Consider the following 20746-nt stretch of genomic DNA (forward strand, 5'->3'; position numbering starts at 1 on the left):
AGTAGGCACCAGCATTTCTGTGTATACAAGTCAATTTCATCATATCCAATTGTTATTCTTTTGTTTTATACTTTTATACATTCTCTGTTTCTAATGATCGTGGTATAGTAAATAATGGAGTATGATTTTAATTTTGTAATGAAATAGTAGTAAATTAACAAACCGACATATATATGGACAGAGCCATTAATTTCATTTAGTGTAATAGAATATAAGAGTCCACAAAGAGGTGCTAACGATATAGGTTGATGACTCATGCTCTTTGTTTTCTAATTGCAAAAAAATATCATATACTTTGACATGCTAAAATTGTAGTTGAGCCTCGGAAAAACTCGTGGAAAAGAAGCTTCTTTTGACACTACATATAGCTAAGTGTGTTTCCCATATTTCCCATCACATTTCACATAAACACACTCGAATTCACTCCCATTGCTTATCCATACTTTACAACCAATTTAAAGTTAGCTCAGAAACAATGGTTGCCATCACCTATGATATTGAGATCCCATCATCAGTCCCAGCTGCGAAGATGTTTAAGGCCGTGGTGCTTGACGCCGACACTCTCATCCCCAAGATCATGCCTCAGGCCATCAAGAGCGTCGAGATATTGGAAGGAGATGGCGGTGTTGGGACTGTGAAGATCATCCACTTTGGGGAAGGGAGTCAGTATAAGAGCGCTAAGCACCGTGTGGAGGCCATCGACAAAGAGAACTTGACACACACCTACAGCATCATTGATGGTGATGCTCTTGCTGGAGTTCTTCAATCCATCACTTATCACATCAAAATCGTCCCAACTGAAGATGGAGGAAGCATCTGCAAGAACAGGAGCATTTACAACACCAAAGGCGACACTGAGATTAATGAGGAGAAGATCAAAGAGGGGAAAGAGAAGGCCATGGCTATGTTCAAAGCCATCGAGGCATATGTTCAAGCCAATCCCGACTGTTAATTATAAGTTGAAAAACCTTCGTGAGTGAATGAATGAATGAATAATGTGGTGTAACTGAATAAGCTGTTTTTCTTGTAATTGTGGTGATTTATTTTCTAAATTGAACGTTACGTGTGGAATGATTTATAAAAGTAATAAGTTTGTTGTATAGTACTAGTACTTTTGATATCTTGATGTCAAGAATTGGTGGATAATAGATAGTATAACTTCTATGATTTGATTGATAATAAGTACTCCAAAGATTATGACAAACATAAAGTTCAAAGCAATATATATGTTGTATAAAATCATAAACTAAAGGTCGCCAAAGGTTATGAACCTCCTCTTTTTTTAGAAATGGTTATGAACCTCCTTGTTCTAATGTTAATGTCACACTTCATTTATTTGTAATAGTTTTTAAAGACTAAAACAGAGTAAAACCTTATTTCAACTAACAGAAAGCAGACACCCGAAAGATTAGTTGTCAGAAGGCAGACGATTGTATGGAGCACTCCCAAATGCAGCAACATCACCAGGTCTATTTAATACAATCTGTCATTAATGGGAAATAATAAAACATTACTTACAAGATTAAATTTGTCACTAATTAGTCACAGAAAAAAGTGTTTAAAAGAAAAGCTATGTATGATACCTGATAATTTCCGATAACCCAACATTTGAATCCAGCAGCACAATAGTCAAAATAGTATTCCCATGTCCGTATGAACTTTTCATCAAATCCAAGAGCATGAATTTTACTAATAACACACAAGTTTCCTTCAGTAACTTCAAAAAAAAATAAGAATGAACTGTTAAGGAGAACAGTTTAATTACCTTCGGTTTTGGAGGAAGTTGTGCCGCCAACTTCTGAGGGTGTGGTAGTAATGATATCCTATTTCTTCTAAGTGCACGACGCTGCATAAAATCAATTTAACGAGAAATGCATCAATAAATAATTACTATACATTTTATACACATTTATTAAAATGGATCACCTAAATCTGGAAGCAGCAGCCATTGCATATATTGCTCGGTTAAGTGAAGGCAAACATCCACCATGGAATATATATTCCTTGACAAATCCATCCATGCGCCTCCAATCTTCATATTTCTCATCAGCTACTGCTGTGAACTGAGATAAAAATCAAGTAGTTTTATATGAGTTTATCATTTAAGGGACAAAAACACCCTTGTTGTTGATACCAAAAATCAAACAATTTGGTTTGCTGGGAAACTAAAAATGGAGAAGGTAGAGGTTACCTGAAGAACAAGAATACCATTGTCTGCTAATGAAGATTCACAACATTCGAAAAATTCTTCCATATAGTCATGCCCCACGTGTTCTATCATTTCACTGCAAATTCAGCATGAGAATTGTGTCTTGTATATATATATATGTAGCTACAGTTAAGCAGAAACTTACTTCAAGAGTTTGAATTAGTTGGAAACATTAGATCAAAGGACTCACCATGATATTATCCTATCATATCTGTAGTTGCTAGGCAATTGGCGATAGTCACAAAGAAGAACTTCAATTTGATCCTGATAATAAAATTTATTATGGAAATAAAAAACATGGGAATCTTTTCTTTACATGTGTGTTTATGACAACTAAATAAAATGTTATTACCTGTAAACCTGCTTCCTTCACTTTTGCTTCTATGTATTGCAGCTGACGCTCTGACAATGTAATGCCCGTATATTTGCATCCTGTTTTTTTCACTACTTCAATTGCTAAACTTCCCCATCCACACCCTATCTCTAGAATGTGATGATCTGTATTGATTCTTGCCTGTACTTGAAGGGATTATCAAATGTAGTAATAAAACTACATATATAATTACTAAACCATCCTTACAAATATATATGATCATTTTATAGGTAGAAATAAATTTTGTAAGACAATATAATTTTATAATAGTAATAGTTACATAGATAATGTATAGTAGTATAGCTTCAATAATAGGGATATAGTATGCAAACAAAACTATGCAAAACAAGGCTCTTTTAGGAGTAATAAAGATAGAGTACAAGTATTATTAGTTTTGTTATTACTATTATCAGTATAATAAGCTAAGATATACTATTGGTTTTCTGGGTGGGTGGAAAACTGGAAATTTAAGGGTTTTTAAGGAAACTGCTCCACTCTTCCAGTCTAGTGTAAATATATCCCATCAAGAAACACGAACTCTTCAATATTCGATCACTGTAATAGCACATGCTGATTAAGTTTCCAGAGAAGGAAAGCTATAGCAGATTTGATCTATTCACTCTAAATTTCACCTTTTAATGAGTAACTAGATATTCAACCTTTCCCACAAAGCTTAAGTAGTTAAATATATCAAATTAATTACTATAGCATCCCTAACGATCAATTCAAGATTGAAGGAATGTTCAAGTGAATTTCACCTTTTCAATCAAAATATGGACTTTCTGGAGCTGTGCATTCTTCAAATCTTCAAATGGATTCTGCAATGACAGTTTGAACTATGAATATTGGTACAGACCATCAACAGATCTATCTATTGAAAATTTGAAATCATTAGTATCACCTGAAATATTGCACAAGAATACGTCATTGTCTCATCCAAGAACAGAGAAAACAATTCATTACTCTGCCAAAAGAAATAAAATGAAATTGAATTACGATGAAAGAAATAAAAAGAACAGAGAAAAAAATTCATTACTCTGCCAAAAATTATGTGTTTGACGTCACATGTACATCCACTAAAAATATTGCATACAATGAAGTATAGCAAATTAAACAAAGTAATAAAGATTTGTATTCCTGTGTTATTCTATAATTATTTTAATGCTTTGAAAACATATAGCCACTTACTAGGTCATAATGGCGCGAGATGTTACGCCGTGCCTGGATCAGTGTGTTCCTCCGGGAAACATGCTTGATGAATTTTTTTGTGGTTGCTGTTAAAGTTGTGTACAGAAATAGTCTCCAAGGTTTCCTAGGAATATCAACACAGTAAAATATATCATTGTATTACGTTCTATAAAGCAATCAGACCAGATAAACGTACAAATAGCTCTTGATTATAATTACCTTGCCTTGTGTAACTCAGCACATGCATTCATCTCTGCATTTTTTATAATCAGCTGCAAAATACAAGTTCCATAAAGTATATATTCAAATAATGATAATTGGCGAGTTATAAGTTATCAAATATTATGAATTTTGGATCCATTTACTTACTAGAAGAAAGTTGAGAAGACCTTCATTTGCATCGACAAAAGAAATGTCACCATTAATGTAGGCATCGGCAAAACCTAAATCGGCCTCTGTTGCGACCTGTGAGAACAGAATCTAGTTTGACAATAAATACTTATAAAATTCAATATTCTTTAGGGGTAATAACCTAATATTACCTTCCAATAAAACTGAGGTTTCTGAACTCTCACAGTGACCTGTAAATTGCTCTTTCTTGTTGTACCTTGAAATGTAAAGATTTTACCACCTTCTTCCAAAAAGCTGTTTCAACAGAATTTATCAGTTGTATACATTCTTTTTAAGTAGAAACCGAAGACGCAATATGTTATAATGTTGACTAGAAGCTCACATTAGACACCCAGTAGCAATAAATCGCTGAAAGAACCTCGCAACGACAAAACAAGCACCAGTTTCAAGACGGGATGGAACCATGCATCTGGGGATGTTTGAATGAGTATAACGTTTTGTCAGCATGCTGTTTGCAGCAAGTATTCCTGCCTGTCAAGATCAATTCATGTTAATAGAATAAAAATAGGAATGAGAATAAAAATTGTACTAATGGTGTGAAAAAATACCTTTACTCCATCCTCGGGGAAGCCATAGCCTGGAAGCATAAAGGATTATACCATAAAAGTCTATAAGTAATCATACACAACTTAATGGATTGCAGAAAAATTTTCTAGATAAATTTTTAGCACCTTGATATGCTCCACAGAACCAAAGTCCTCTCTTCCCTTGGATATCACTGAGGTTTGACAAAGCCGTGCTTGCAGAAACTGATGGTATAGGATGGCTCGTTGACAACTTCAAAGAAGTATGTTTGGGTGTACGAGGTGGATTTAGAGTAAAAAAAAAATGGAACCCTGGGTTCACTAATGTTCTGTACATCCATTGAGAAAACAGGTCGCAAGATACTGGGTTATCTAGCAACTAAAGTTGGAAGAAAATCATTTTAATCGATAGATCATTTGATTCAATGCACAAAACCTGGACATTGTTGAGCCAATAAGTTATACAAGCACTTTCATTGATAGCTCCAAGAAAATTCCTCAAGCTCCATGCCCCTCGAATTTTTGGCATCAAATTTTTGTCATGGTGAAGGAAAATATCACTGTAGTAAGAGTTCAAGAGTAGAAGTGGGCTCATGACTTTGGAGATTAGTCTGAAAATACTTCCATCTAAGGGGAAAGTTCCACAAGATAATGATTATCATAAAGGAAACCTGTAGGCATACTGAAAAGCGCCAAGTATTCTTAATTCCTCGTTTGTCGCCTGCTTTCCTAAGATGTTTAGAGCATCTGGAGGATGTGCAGCAATTATGCACCGATCATATACTTCTTCCAATCCATCCTTATATGTAACAATGCAACCTGCATCATTCTTTGTTACACTCATGTGAAAAATGTAAGCTCGCATTAATGGAAAGATAAATATAGTACCATTTTTTTGCTAAGAATTCAAATAACAATAAGGTGATGAGAGCAGACAGGAAAGGAGTAGTGTTTGATGCATACTTACCCTTGTCATTTGTAAAAACAGAATATATTTCAGAATTGGTTTTCACTTGACAGCCTCTACCTTCCAGCTCTTTTTGAATCTGGTAAAGAATTATATATGAAAAATCTTATTAGAGTTTATTCACATTTAATATCTATGAATAATGCCTTGTTCCTCAGATGATATTTCTAGATTAAAAATCTAAGAAACTCACTACCTACCCCATCGACATAACTTTGTGAAAGCCATTTCGGTGTAAGCCGTTTCGTGAGACCAATAAACTGCATAAAAGAAAATAACCTTAACATTTTAATAGAAATATATGGCAATGATGCCACATTCACTAACAAATGTAAATGTCGACCTCAAGAATGTCGAAAATGCTCAAGAATGAAAGTGTTAAATAGGCTGAGAAGGTCATCACTGCAGAAGAGCATGGCCAAATTGAAGCACAAATTGGAATCTGTAAACAAAAACATAATTTAAAGTCAGATCTTTGCTTGCATGACATGGACAAGTATGATTTTTAATAGTCATACAAGGAAAGCTTTCTGGAATATCTCAGAGTAACCACGGGATTGGACAAAGCTCCCCAATGTTTCATTCCTGTCAATATCTGGATTGTTATTGAGCTCTTCAATATAACTGCAATTGTTGGAGACATTCATTGAGAAAATACTTGAAAAGGGATTAACTCTAATACCAAAAGAGGCTCAGTGTTGTTAGGATAATACTTACAGAGAGGCGTTGTCTCTGAACTTAATGATTTCCCTCATCATTTTCCAAAACCATGGATTCAACACATTCTTTTTCTGTGCAAACAAACTTGAGAGTCCATTTCGAGTTCCCCAACACTGAGTGTCAGAAACCTCAGTATCAACTCCAACACTCTCAAATAGTTCCATCACCTCCGGATACATAGCCTGTCCAATAAATGAATCACACGTAAACAACGCATTAGTTCCACTAAAGAGTGATGATAAAATTTCAGTTTTTGGATTAACAACGAATGGAACTCTATTGACAAAAACTCATACAGGCTAATTGGGTCAGACAAAGTATTTTGTGAAGAACACAACTGCACAAGTGTCCCCAGCTTCCACCAAATCTTCTAGCATCAATCGTTCCGATAACCCCATAACAACATCCGCATGCAGTTGAATGGGAAAGCAAGAAAAGATGAAGAATCATATGCATATCCCATGCCCAGACAGGTAAAATCACCAGATTCCGTAAAGGCCGAACTGGTGACAAGTCAGGCATTTCGTCGAATATGAGATGGGCAAGTATCTAATGATACAATATATTACATATTTACTACTATATCATTATCATCTGTTTTGCAGTTGATGATTGTTTCCAACCATATCTTTGGATGGTAAAACAGGCTCTTGATTTTTCATCATATTGTTGAGTGACAATCGACAGTTAATTTCATACAGGCCCTTACTCATTTTCTCGTTCTTCTCATTTTCTTTGAATTATTTATAATGATTTTGGTTTTATTTTTAATTTTAATTATGGAATTATCCTAAGTTATACTCCCTTTGTCCGAGTACGCTCTCTTTCCTTTTTAGTCTGTCCCATAAAATTATGCATTTTTTTTTAATTTTAAAAACTATTTTATTTCTAATAAATTTTAGATTCATTATCCACTAATAATATTTTAATTACTTTTTCTTTATATCTCTTTTATCTTATTAACTATACATTAAACCTTGTGTTCAACCAAAAATGTACATTCTTGTGGGACGAGGGAACTATATTAATAGTATATATTTGTGAAATATAAGTATAAAATCAATTAATCTACTCCTATTATATAGAGAAATGTTAGTTTATTTGTTTGAAGTGACGATCATATACATAATAGAGGCGAGTGTTATACTGCTAACTCAATATTTAATTGCTAACTACAATTAAATAATAGTCATTAGATATTCAAATCAAGGGTCTAGATCAATAGCCTCGAAATGTCATCAACAAAAAACGTCAATAAAGGTATTAAGTTCAATTTACCACAAATTAGTTGTAACTAACTTTTAAAAAATATCAAATAACTTTAAAACACATATAACTTTCTCGACTTAAATTATTTTTTCACACAACATATATCAAATTAAAGATAATTTCATAAGGATTCTAACGAGATCTCACTTGCATATGTTCCGATCTCAAAATTTGTAAAAAAAATCAAAAATTTTCAATTTTTTCGTAGAGCAACAAATGTTAACATAGTATATAAAATAGGTCAATATAATATATGTACAATGTCATTCTTAAAGCAATGTGTTGACATTCTCAAAGCATTGTGTTGATATGTTCAAAATACTATATTGACATTTTCATTCAAAACCCTAATTTAGTAGTTTTTTTTATCAATTGCGATTTAATTAATAAAAACAAAAATTACACGTGGTAAATTTTAGACCACTAGATTTCTAAAATCCTATAGTCTTAAATTAGTTGTAGTTAGCAATTAGAAAGTGAGTTAGCAATTGATCACTCCACATATACATATATTAACATTGTTCTCGTTTAATCAACATTTATGTTACTTATGTTAATACAAAATTTTAATAAAAATAATCTCATAATCTAAATCTATCATAAACGAATTCTTCAAAACTAAATAGGTTATGAAAATCGTAACCAAATACTTACCTATGCGATCGGGCTCGGCCCTACTATGCAGCTATGCTATTGGGCTGGTCGATCTGGCCCGAACCCAAATCTAGCCCAAACTCTACTCAACCCATATCCAATTTATGCAAGTAATACACTTTTTATAAAAAAAATGGTTATAATAAATAAATATGGTGGTTATTATTATTAGAAGTTGTTTTTGTTAACAAGTATTATTTTTATAAATAAAAGCTATTGTAATTTTTTATGGAAAATCATTTGGGGCGAGTTCTAACCTTAGTAAAAAGTTATTAAAGGGTTATTAGAGCATTTTCATGGGAATAGGTAAATGTAGTGGAGAGAAATAACTACCAAATTTATTTATTCTTTATAAAAATTTATTCTCCAATGAAGTTTATTTGTGAAGGTACTATGCATTCTTTAATCAATTTTGAAATGTACATTTACCTCCTCTTCTTACAAAAGGTAAAAAAATTAGTTATTTTGCTTACTTTTTTTATTATCTCTTCTCTTGGAGCTCTCTTGGAGCTCATTTCTTTGTAAGAAGATATAATTACCTTTTATAGAAGGTAAATGAGAAATATAAATTCTCAATTTATCTTTCCCATTTGGAGATACTCTTAGCTACTTTTTTTAGTGATACATTCAGAACTATGGTTTATTATTTGAGTAAAAGTCAATTTTAGCCTTAAACATATGACTAAAATATGAACTTGGTCCAAAACATTCACTTTTCGAAAAACAGGTCTATATCAAATGAAATCCTTGTCTGAGAGGTCCTTTTTGATGATTTCGTCAAAAAACTAACGGTCATGTCACTGTGCAATTAGCGTTGACCGTTAGTTTTTTGACGAAAACATCAAAAAAGGACTACTTCAGCGTCATTTGTTATGCACCTGTTTTTCAAAAAAGTGAATGTATTGGACTAAATTCGTATTTTGATCATATGTTTAGGACTAAAATTGACCTTTACTCTTTATTATTTTATAAAAAAATGTTGTTGTGTATCGCACTATTGTATACTCCCTCCATCCTATAGAAATAGACTGAATTTCTTTTTTCGTCCGTCCCTCAGAAATAATCCATATCCATTTATCATAACTTTTTTTCCTTTTTTACTTTATCATTTTGGGTCCCATTAGAGGTCTCCAAACCGAACCGAACCGGACGAACCGGCCCAGAACCGTCACCGGCGGTTCCGAACCGGAACCGTCGGCGGCGGTTCGAACTGGGACCGGAACCGCCGGTTCCGACGGGCCGGTTCAGGTTTGCGAATTTTGAAGAACCGTAACCGGCGGTTCCAAACCGCCGGTCTCGCTGAAACCGCCGGTTCGGCGGTTCCCGACAACTCCCGACACCTTTTCAGGCCTGCTTCCTAGCCTTTTCAGAAACCGCTCCCACGGCCGCCGGTTTGGGCAGAAACCGTTGACGGAAACCGCCGGTTTCGACCGAAAAACCGCCGGTTCCGCCGCGGTTTTTAAAAATTTGAAATTTGAAATTGACGAAAAACCGCCGGTTTTCGGTATCATCTTCACACAATCACACTACTCTCTATTCTCCACTTTCAATTTCCATAAATATTTATATCATGTCTTCATCTCGTCGTGGTGGTGATCGGGGCAAGGGAATTGCCCAAGATCAAAGTGATACTCGTCGTCGACATGCCCCTTCTAGAGCATAAGTTGTGGAATATATGAGTTATTGTCACCGTCCTTTTATTATTGGTCAATCATTATCTATCTATATACTATCTCATAATTTCCTACCACCCATGCCATAACTACTTGATCTAAGACAAATATCAAAAAATACACTACAATCGTTAACATAATTTGAACCCCCAAAGTTGAAATCCTGCGTCCGCTACTGGTGTAGCTAACATTTAGATTCAACAAATTAATTGGAGGTTTAGATTCAACAAATTAATTGGAGGCAGCGTAAAAGATAGCCTAAGCTAAAGGTATAGCTAACATTTAGATTCAACAAATTAATTGGAGGTAGCGTAAAAGATAGACTAAGCTAAAGGTATAGCTAACATTTAGATTCAACAAATTAATTGGAGGTAGCGTAAAAGATAGACTAAGCTAAAGATATAGCTAACATTTAGATTCAACAAATTAATTGAAGGTAGCGTAAAAGATAGACTAAGTTAAATGTATAGCTAACATTTTGATTCAACAAATTAATTGGAGGTAGCTAAAAGATAGACTAAGCTAAAGGTAATACACATAAAAGTTGATATAAGGAGTTATATATCAAACTATGTTAGCTCTGGAGATGTCATCTTTAGAATGGCAATAGGTTTGGTATCAAGCCATTAAACATTTTTCAGATTCAAATTTGTTTAAATATAATGTCTATCTACTTGTAAAGTTGTACAGGTTCATATCCATAATTTCGCTATTCATATCCGTCTCGAATCCATAACAACTCATAACTTTGCTACCCATTTATTTCTCGAACCCAATGTAACCTTTAATTATTTACTTGAACCTATTTAAATTTATACAATATCGAATAATTAAATATACATTTATAGACATGGGATTAATAGCGAATCAATTTAAAATGCAAAACCAAAGAAAATTGGTTGTTATGATAGAACATCTAAGATAATTTTTTTCATTTTTAATTTATTCAAGGAAATTCGAATTTTAAGAAAATATAGATAATATATATTTTTCTAATATTTAGCATTTGCGATGATCATTTCGAGATTTAAGGAATGTGGGACACACTTTACCCTTTCAATCAAATACTTCATCCGTCCCTTATAATTTGTCACTATTTGACCCGACACAAATTTTAAGAAATGTAATAGAAAGTGAGTTTGAAAAAGTTAGTAGCATGTAAGTCATACTTTTATATAGTTTTATAATAATATGTGAGTAGGGTGAGTTAGTGGAATGCATGTCTACTATAAAAAAATAGTATTAAAGTGAAAAATGACAAATTTTTAGGAACAAACGAAAATAGAAATAAGTGACAAATTTTCAGGGACGGAGAGAATATGAGTTTTCCTGAGCTGCAGTATTGAGTCCTAACCGCCAAACTTAGATATGCCAAATGATTTTTCTACTAATATTTTTTCTGTTATTTTGTGATAGTTTTAATTATTTTTTACTATTAAATATGTGTGTTGTTTAATTATTTTTGGTTGGGTAAACGTTTTTAGTTGGGGGAGGGGTGAAGGGAGTAATACCTAATGCGTTTGTTATCTTGCACTTGATTCGGAGTGAGATAATTCTTTTATACTATTGGCTTATGGAATAATTAAGATATGGTAAACTTTTATTTCTTAATTTATGTAATATTATTACTCCATTCTTAATTTATGTGAATAATAGTAAGTGTATAAAATGATTAATTATTATTTTGATTTGTCATGGATAAAATATTCTGGTAGTTTAGGTAATAGTAGTCGTACACACTTACTACTAAAAAAAAATTAAATGAGAATTTAATTATGACATCCCAAAATACTTTTATGGATGGAAAGAGTATAATAATAAGGTTTGACTTTTGAGTAATAATACTGTTAGAGTTGATATTAATTAATTAAAGTTGTTTTAAGGCTAGGTTAGCCCCATAAAATCCTTCTAGTAGTAGGGCCATTGAAACTGGCCAGACTCTGTCACTACAATATTTGTAGTAATAATTTTCTAAATGTTTGAGATAAGAGTGAGTTCGAAAATTCAAAAACAAAGCAGGAGGCTGTAGGCTAATGGGCGCTTCAATAAATACTCTCACCGTCCTATAAAATTAGTTTTTTTTCCTACTTCGATCCATCCCACAAAAATAATTCATTTCTATTTCTCATAAGTCTTTTTTCTCTTATAAGATAAACTTCATTTTTCACTAATAATCTTTCAATCACTTTTTTTTTTACATTTCTCCAACTTTGCTAATTTTATATTAAAACTCATTCCGTCTCTTAAATTTTTATTTCTATGGAATGGAGGGAGTATTGAGATTTTGAATACTTTATAAAATTAATTTATGATGGATCTTAACATGCTGAAAAACTTTATTTACGATTCGTAAAATTAAAATGAAACATACAAACATCAAAAGGGTTTTATAGTAGTTATCATTTTGAGACTCAGTTTATCTTCCTTATAGTAACTTATTTTCTGATTCAATTATCTTTTATTACTGGTAAAAATCTTCTCCGATGGATAGTTGAACGAGCAACTCTGACCGCTAGTAAATATCGGGACTTTGCAATACCTGATTATCACAATTTTATATAGGCTCGTTCCATTTGCAAGATTATATCTCATGATTAACTTTTTACGTATTATATTTGGTTGATGAGATTGAATCTCACAAATAACCCGACTAAAATAATCTTACAACTTAATCTTATATGAATTATCATATGATAATTAGTCATAACAACCAACCATCACCTATATTTACTATAGAAGTTCGTGGAAAATTCATTAAATAAATGTTAAAGATTAAAATAGTTTGGTATTTACACAGATAAATTAAAGAGTTTATTTTATATTAGTACTAGTAATTCAGTTTAAACCAAGATACATGGGTGGTGTTGGTTTTAAACCATCAACAAATGCCTGACTTTTGAAAAAATGCAGATGTACTACTTGCTGCAGCCTTGTTGCAATATTATAGTAAGAGAAGCTCCTTGTTATAAGAGCATCAGCAATGGCGCCCGTCCCGGTAGACGTCCGCCATTGTGCAAGGTCGCGACGGATACGGATGTCCGTTGCGGACACCGGAGTTCTGCGGCGTTCCGCGGACGTCCGCCATTGAGGAGACACGACGGACGGCCGTGCGGACGTCCTGATTTTTTAAATTTTTTTTGTTTAAAAGTCTATATATACGGCTCGTTGAACTTCATTTCATTCACACCACTTGTTTTAACAAGTTTCTCTCTCTCTAAATTTCTTTTATATATCCGTAATGGATGGTAGTGGTAGTGGTAGTGGTAGTGGTGAGCATTATGAACACATGATGCAGCTGATTCATGCACGTGTGCGGGAGGCAGCGGATAGGGAGGAACAAGCGGCCATGGAGCCGGCGGTACCTTGACCCATCCATCGTCGATCTATAGGGAGGAACAAACGGGCATTTGGTGTGCTCCAGTTTCGATGGACGGCAGTGAAGGGTCCATCACAACTGTGGTATGTTGACAGCATCGCCGACATCATGTACGCATGTATTATCATGCACAACATGATTGTCGAAGATGAAGGTCCAGTGCTGACTGATTGGGCCAATGATGATGCTGATGCTGCTGGTCCAAGCCATGGCGTGGCCACTGGCAATGTACGCATGGGGATACCCCATGACGATGTCGATCGAGTCTGTACATTCGCCGACCTGCGCCAAACAAGCCCATATTCGACTCCAGAACGATATAATTGAAGAAATATGGCAACGGAGGGGTCGTCGTTGATGGAGTTTTTAATTGTTGAAATGTATTTTTTTTTATTTTGGTGTAATGTACTTTTCTTTTTTTTTAATTAATGAATTTTTTATTCCATATTCGTTTCGAATTTTTAATTCCGTAAATTGTTTAAATCCTTAAATTGTTTAATTTGTGAAATTGTGAATTTTTATTAATGTGGGAAGTCCGTCGGGATGTTCTTGGGGATGTCCGCCACTGTACAGTGGGATGTCCGTATGACGTGGCATCCGCAGTGGGAAGTCCGTATGACGTGGCAGGAGGTGTTTTTGGGATGTCCGCCGGGACATCCGCACCACTGCGGATGCCCTAAGTTAATGTCACACTTCATTTATTTGAAATAGTTTTTAAAGACTAAAACAGAGTAAAACCTTATTTCAACTAACAGAAAGCAGACACCCGAAAGATTAGTTGTCAGAAGGCAGACGATTGTATGGAGCACTCCCAAATGCAGCAACATCACCAGGTCTATTTAATACAATCTGTCATTAATGAGAAATAGCAAAACATAGGTCATTTATTTGTAACAGAGAAAATGTTTAAAAGAAAAGCTTGTGTGTTACCTGAAAATCTCCGATAACACAATATTTGAATCCAGCAGCGCAATAGTCAAAATAGTATTCCCACGTCCGTATGAACTTGTCATCAAATCCAAGACCATGAATTTTACTAACAATACAAAAATTTCCTTTAGCAACTTTGAAATAATAATAAGAATTGACTGTTTAGGAGTGCAGATAGATGTATCAAGTTTAATTACCTTCGGTTTTGGAGGAAGTTGTGACGCCAACTTCTGAGGGTGTGGTAGTAATGATATCCTATTTCTTCTAGGTGCACGACGCTGCATAAAATCAATCCAATGAGACATGCATTAATAAATTATACAATACCTCACACACATATTTTTTAAGATTGAAAACATTTATCACCTAAGTCTGGATGCTGCAGCCATTGCCTGTATTACTCGGTTAAGTGAAGGCACACATCCACCATGGAATATGTATTCCGTGGCACCGCCACTCTTCATATTTCTCATCAGCTACTGCTATGAACTGATGAAAAAATTCAACTAGTTTTTTATAGTTTATATTGGGTGAAGTGGAAAAAACAAGACTGTTGTTGACAACAAAAATCAGACACTATGGTTTGATGGGAAACTAAGAATGGAAAAAGTAGAGGTTACCTGAAGAACAAGAATACCATTGTCTGCTAATGAAGATTCACAACATTTAAAAAATTCTTCCATATAGTCATGCCCCACGTGTTCTATCATCCCACTGAAAAGCCAGCATGAGAATTGTATCATGCATATGCATATGTCATTACAGTAAAGCAGCAAATTAATTCAAGAGGTTGGGTTAGTTGGAAACATCAAAACAATGGACTCACCATGATATTATCCTATCATATCTGTAGTTCTTAGGCAATTGGCGGTAATCACAAAGAAGGACCTCAATTTGATCCTGATAATAAAACCAATAACTTGAGAAATCACAAACATGGGAAGTCTTTTCTTTACATGTGTGTAAAACAACTACATAAAATGTTATTACCTGTAAACCTGCTTCCTTCACTTTCGCTTCTATGTACTGCAGCTGACTTTCTGACAATGTAATGCCCGTATATTTGCATCCTGTTTTTTTCACTACTTCAACTGCTAAACTTCCCCATCCACACCCTATCTCTAGAATGTGATGATCTTTATTGATTCTTGCCTGTACTCGAAGGGGATATATTCAGCATATGAGAGTTACTATGCGAGCCCCATCCACAATAAAAAAGGATTAGATTTATGTTATAAATTTATTATGTAAAATATATAAATCTTATCAAAGAAAGAAACATAGTTACAGCTTTTATCTATTCACTCTAAATTTCACCCTGTAATGAGTAACTAAGTATTCAACCTTTCCCATAAATTTACTCAATTTTATCATCCCTAAAGATCAATTAGAGATTGAAGGAATGTGCCAGTGAATTTCACCTTTTCAATCCAAGTATGGACTTTCCGGAGCTGTGCATTCTTCAAATCTTCTAATGGATTCTGCAATGACAGTATGAAGTAACAATATGGTACAGACCACCAGCAGATATTGAACATTTGAAATCATTAGTATCACCTGAAATATTGCACAAGAATACGTCATTGTCTCATCCAAGAATAGAGAAAACAGTTCATTGCTCTGCCAAAAGAAATAAAAATGAATTGAATTACAATGAAACAATTGAAGTATAAAGATATCACAATGTACTCGTTATGCAAAAAATTATGACTTTGATGTCACATGCACATCCACTAAGAATATTGCATACAAGAATAACAAATAAAAGAAATTAATAAAGATTTATATACTTTGTTAGTATATAATTAGTTATAATCCTTTTTAAAGCATATGGCCACTTACTAGGTCATAATGGCGCGAGATATTACGCCGTGCCTGGATCATTGTGTTCCTCCTGGAAACAAGGTTGATGAATTTTTTTGCATTTGCTGCTATAGATGTGTAAAGAAATGGTGTCCACCGTTTCCTAGAGATATCAACACAGTAAAATATATCATCGTCTTACGTTCTATAAAGCAATCAGACCAGATCAACACAGACACACATACACAGGGAAATACCTCTTGATTATAATTACCTTTCCTTGTTTAACTCGGCACATGCATTAATCTCTGCATTTCTTATTATCAGCTGCACAATACAAGTCCCATAAATTATATATTCAAATAATGATAGTTGAAGAGATAAAAGTTACTCCATACTCACTCAGTTCATCAAATATCATTGGTGGACGACACGGGTTTTAATGCGAAATTGGTAAAGTATGAGAGAAAAAGAGATAGAGTAGGTAAAGTATGAGAGAGAAAGAGAAAATATAGATAAAGTAGGAGAGAGAAAGAGAAAAGTGAATAACAATTGGAAGTAACTTTCCATTTTTAGTACTATGAAAGTAATTATCGTGGACGGACGAAAATGGAAAGATTAGACTATTTTGTGGACGAAGGAGTATTATTAATTTTGGATCCATTTGCTTACTAGAAGAAAGTTGAGAAGACCTTCGTTTGCGTCAACAAAAGAAATGTCACCATTAATGTAGGCATCGGCAAAACCTAAATCGGCCTCAGTTGCGACCTGTGAGAACAGTATTCAGTTTGACCATAAATACTTACAAAATTAACTATTTTTTAGGGGTAATAACCTAATCTTACCTTCCAATAAAACTGGGGTTTGTGAACTCTCACAATGACCTTTAAATTGCTCTTTGTTCTTGTACCTTCAAATGTAAAGATTTTACCGCCTTCTTCCAAAAAGCTGTTTCGACAGTAATTGTCAGTTGTATACTTGTATACATTCTCTTTAAGCAGATACCGCAGTACTATTTTATAATGTATACTAGAAGCTCACATTAGACATCCAGTAGCAATAAAGCGCTGAAGGAACCTCGTAACGACAAAACATGCCCCGGTTTCAAGACAAGATGGAACCATGCATGTGGGGTTGTTTGAATAAGTATAATGTTTTCTAAGCATGCTGTTTGCAGCAAGTATTCCTGCCTGTTAAGATCAATTCATGTTAACAGATAAAAATCTGGGTAGGAATAAAATTGTACTTATGGTGTGACAAAATATGCCTTTACCCCATCCTCAGGGAAGCCATAGCCTGGAAGTATAAAAGGTTATACCAAAAGAGACCATAAGTCATCATACACAACTTAATGGATTGCTGAAAAAGCTTCGAAAGAATTTTATTGCACCTTGATATGCTCCACAGAACCATAGTCCTCTCTTCCCTTGGATATCATTGAGATTTGACAAAGCCCTGCTAGCAGCAACTGATGGTATAGGATGTCTAGTTGATGACTTGAAAGATGTATCTTTAGGTGTATAAGGTGGATTAAGAGACGCAAAAATTGGAACTGTGGGTTCACTAATATTCTGTACATCCATCGAGAAAACAAGTCGCAAAAACTGGTTATCTAGCTACCAAAGTTGATAGAAAATCTTTTTTATGGATAAATCATATGATTTAGAGTGCAAAACCTGGGCATTGTTGAGCCAATACGTTATACAAGCATTGTCATTGCTATCTCCAAGAACATTCCTAGAGCTCCATGCCCCTCGGACTTTTGGCATCAAATTTTCGTCATGGTGAAGGAAAATATCACTGTAATACAAATTCAGTCGACTACTGACTTTAGAGATTAATCATAAGAAAAAATATTAATCTACCATCACAGGGAAAAGTTTCACAAGGCAAATATTATCACAAAGGAAACCTGTAGGAATATTGAAAAGCACCAAGTATTCTTAAATCGTCGTATGTCGCCTGTTTTCCTAAGATGTTTAGAGCATCTGGAGGACGTGCAGAAATTATGCACCCATCATATTCTTCTTCCAATCCATCCTTGCAGGGACGGATCTAGATACTAGTTAGCATGGGCAAATGCCCCACCTCAAATTTCATCACATATACATAATCTATACATGTAAAATATATTTGTTTTAATTTTTCACTAATTGCCCCTCTTAAATCTCTTAAATTTTGTCTATATATATTTTTGCCCCTCTTCATATAAATTCCTGGATCCGTCCCTGCATCCTTGTATGTAATAACAAAGCCTGCATCATTCTTTTGTTACACTCATGTGCAAAATGTAAGCTCATGTTAATAGAACGATGAATATATTATTTATATGCTAAGACTTCAAATAACAATAGGGTAATGAGAGAAAACAAGGACTAGTGTGTTGACGCATACTTACCCTTGTCATTGGTCAAAACCGAATATATTTCAGAACTGGTTTTCACTTGACAGCCTCTACTTTCCAGCTCTTTCTTAATCTGGTAATAAACCATGTAGTAAAATCTTATAAGAGTCTATTTACATTTAATATGTATGAACATGCCTTGTTCCTGAGATGATATTTCTGGATTAAAGAATCTGAGAAACTCACTACCTTAACCTACCCCATCGACATAACTTTGTGAAAGCCATTTTGGTGCAAGTTGTTTAGTGAGACCAAGAAGCTGCAGAAAAGAAAATCATAACAATCATTTTAATAGAAATAAGTATATTGTAATGATGCCACATTCACTAACAAATATTAATGTCTACCTCAAGAATGTCTTGATTGCACAAGAATGAAAGTGTTAAATAGGCAGAGAAGGTCATCGCCGCTGAAGAGTATGACCAAATTGCAGCACAAACTGGAATCTGAAAACAAAAGCATAATTGAAAGTCAGACTGCTTAGATGACATGGACAAGTATGATTTTCAATAGTCTTACAAGAAAAGCTTTCTGGAATAACTCTGAGTAACCACGTGATTGGACAAAGCTTCCCAATGTTTCATTCCGGTCAATATCTGGATTGTTATTGAGCTCTTCAATATAACTGCAATTGGTGGAGACATAGATTGAGCAGAGACTTGAAAAGGAATTAACTCTAAATCTCTAATACAAAAAGAGGCTCAGTGTAGCTATGATAATACTTACAGAGAGGAGTTGTCTCGGAAATTAATGATTTCCCTAATCATTTTCCTAAACCATGGATTCAACATATTCTTCTTCTGATCAAACAAACTTGAGAGTCCATTTCGAGTTCCCCATTCGAATCCTCTGCCATCATCCAAACTCAGAGTATGAAGTGTCAGAGACCTCAGTATCAACTCCAACACTCTCAAATAATTCCATCACCTCCGGATACATAGCCTGTCCAATAAGCGAATTACACGTAACACCCACACACGCAATTTTGATAGCATTAAAGAACGCTTTACTATCTTCAGAATCTTCTACTATTATGTACGAGTTCAACTCAACAGTGATGATAAACTTGGGTTCACAACAAATGGAACCTTTATGCCATCAAGGGCTAATTTGGTCAGACAAAGTATTTAGTGGAGAAAACAAGTGTTCTATAACAGCAACAGCCGCATGCAGTGGAAATTTGGAGAACAAGAGAAGATGAAGAATCATAAGCACATTCCATGCCCAGACAGTAAAAAAACGTACGATTCCGGAAAGGCCGAATAGGAGAGGGTCAGTCTAAGCAAGGGTTCAAGGAATATCAACATTCAAGCATTTCGTCGAACAATAGATGGGCAAAACATCGACTGATTAGTTCTGGAGATCTGGTGCTCATTCCTAAATCAAGCTCCATATAGATTATGGCATGTATGATTATCATCGTATGTATAGATTTTTGCAGTTGATCAGTCCCTTTTTCCCAAATTGTTGTGTAACTCGTTGATGCTATTGCTACATTGTTAGCTTACTGTGTATTTTTGTAACACTTCATAACAGCTGGTTGATGCTTTTGCTACATTGTTAGCTACCGTTAGGATCGTCGACTGCAACATTAGTTTGATATTGTCCGTTTTGGGTCAAGCCCGAACGGATTTATTTTTGGGTCACTCCCAAAAGGCCTCAAACTAATTAGGGTTGGACAGGAATTATATACACCTTCCAACTTCCCTCACTCATCCGATGTGGGATGGGTTTGTACCCCAACAAACCTCCCCTCAAACCGAGACCACATCGGGAACGCAGTCGACACGAACATGGGTCGTTCCAGCCCTGGCCCCTGGGTCATCCTGGGCCCGACTCTAACCCGAGTCCTTCAGGGCCCGACCCTAACCGGGGCTCATCCAGGCACAACCCATAGCCACCTGGGCTCTGATACCACTTGTTAGGATCGTCGACTGCAACATTAGTTTGATATTGTCCGCTTTGGGTCAAGCCCGCACGGATTTATTTTTGGGTCACTCCCAAAAGGCCTCAAACTAATTGGGGTTGGACATGAATTATATACACCTTCCAACTTCCCTCACTCATCCGATGTGGGATGGGTTTGTACCCCAACAAACCTCCCCTCAAACCGAGACCACATCGGGAACGCAGTCGACAGGAACATGGGTCGTTCCAGCCCTGGCCCCTGGGTCATCCTGGGCCCGACTCTAACCCGAGTCCTTCAGGGCCCGACCCTAACCGGGGCTCATCCAGGCACAACCCA

The 20746-nt window shown here is 35.0% G+C and overlaps 2 protein-coding genes and 1 pseudogene across 2 annotated transcripts; 1 reads left to right on the forward strand and 2 right to left on the reverse strand.

Annotated features, from left to right (window-relative positions):
* The first annotated feature begins 235 nt into the window (after nt 1–235).
* LOC121799705 (major allergen Pru ar 1-like) lies at nt 236–1100 on the forward strand. The gene has a single exon (XM_042199150.1). It carries the CDS (start codon nt 476–478, stop codon nt 950–952), a length of 477 nt encoding a protein of 158 aa, XP_042055084.1. The 5' UTR covers nt 236–475; the 3' UTR covers nt 953–1100.
* On the reverse strand, nt 680–7105 carry LOC121799702 (annotated as a pseudogene).
* Nucleotides 7106–14008: 6903 nt separating this feature from the next.
* LOC121799704 (cyclopropane-fatty-acyl-phospholipid synthase-like) lies at nt 14009–18746 on the reverse strand. Its single transcript, XM_042199149.1, is given in 20 exon segments — nt 14009–14213; nt 14295–14400; nt 14492–14572; nt 14661–14744; nt 14746–14783; nt 14915–15008; nt 15121–15194; nt 15285–15446; nt 15716–15775; nt 15852–15914; nt 16137–16260; nt 16372–16424; nt 16770–16865; nt 16943–17045; nt 17139–17287; nt 17371–17393; nt 17488–17668; nt 17774–17897; nt 18496–18574; nt 18691–18746. Coding segments are annotated over 18 exon segments (1659 nt in total). The 5' UTR covers nt 17867–17897; nt 18496–18574; nt 18691–18746; the 3' UTR covers nt 14009–14138.
* Between the last annotated feature and the right edge of the window lie 2000 nt (nt 18747–20746).

Source organism: Salvia splendens, chromosome 4 (genome assembly GCF_004379255.2).
Source record: "Salvia splendens isolate huo1 chromosome 4, SspV2, whole genome shotgun sequence".
Classification (NCBI taxonomy): domain Eukaryota; kingdom Viridiplantae; phylum Streptophyta; class Magnoliopsida; order Lamiales; family Lamiaceae; genus Salvia; species Salvia splendens.

Excerpts from the sequence above, each read along its gene's own strand:
- LOC121799705 (XM_042199150.1), top strand. The coding sequence starts at position 476 with ATGGTTGCCATCACCTATGATATTGAGATCCCATCATCAGTCCCAGCT.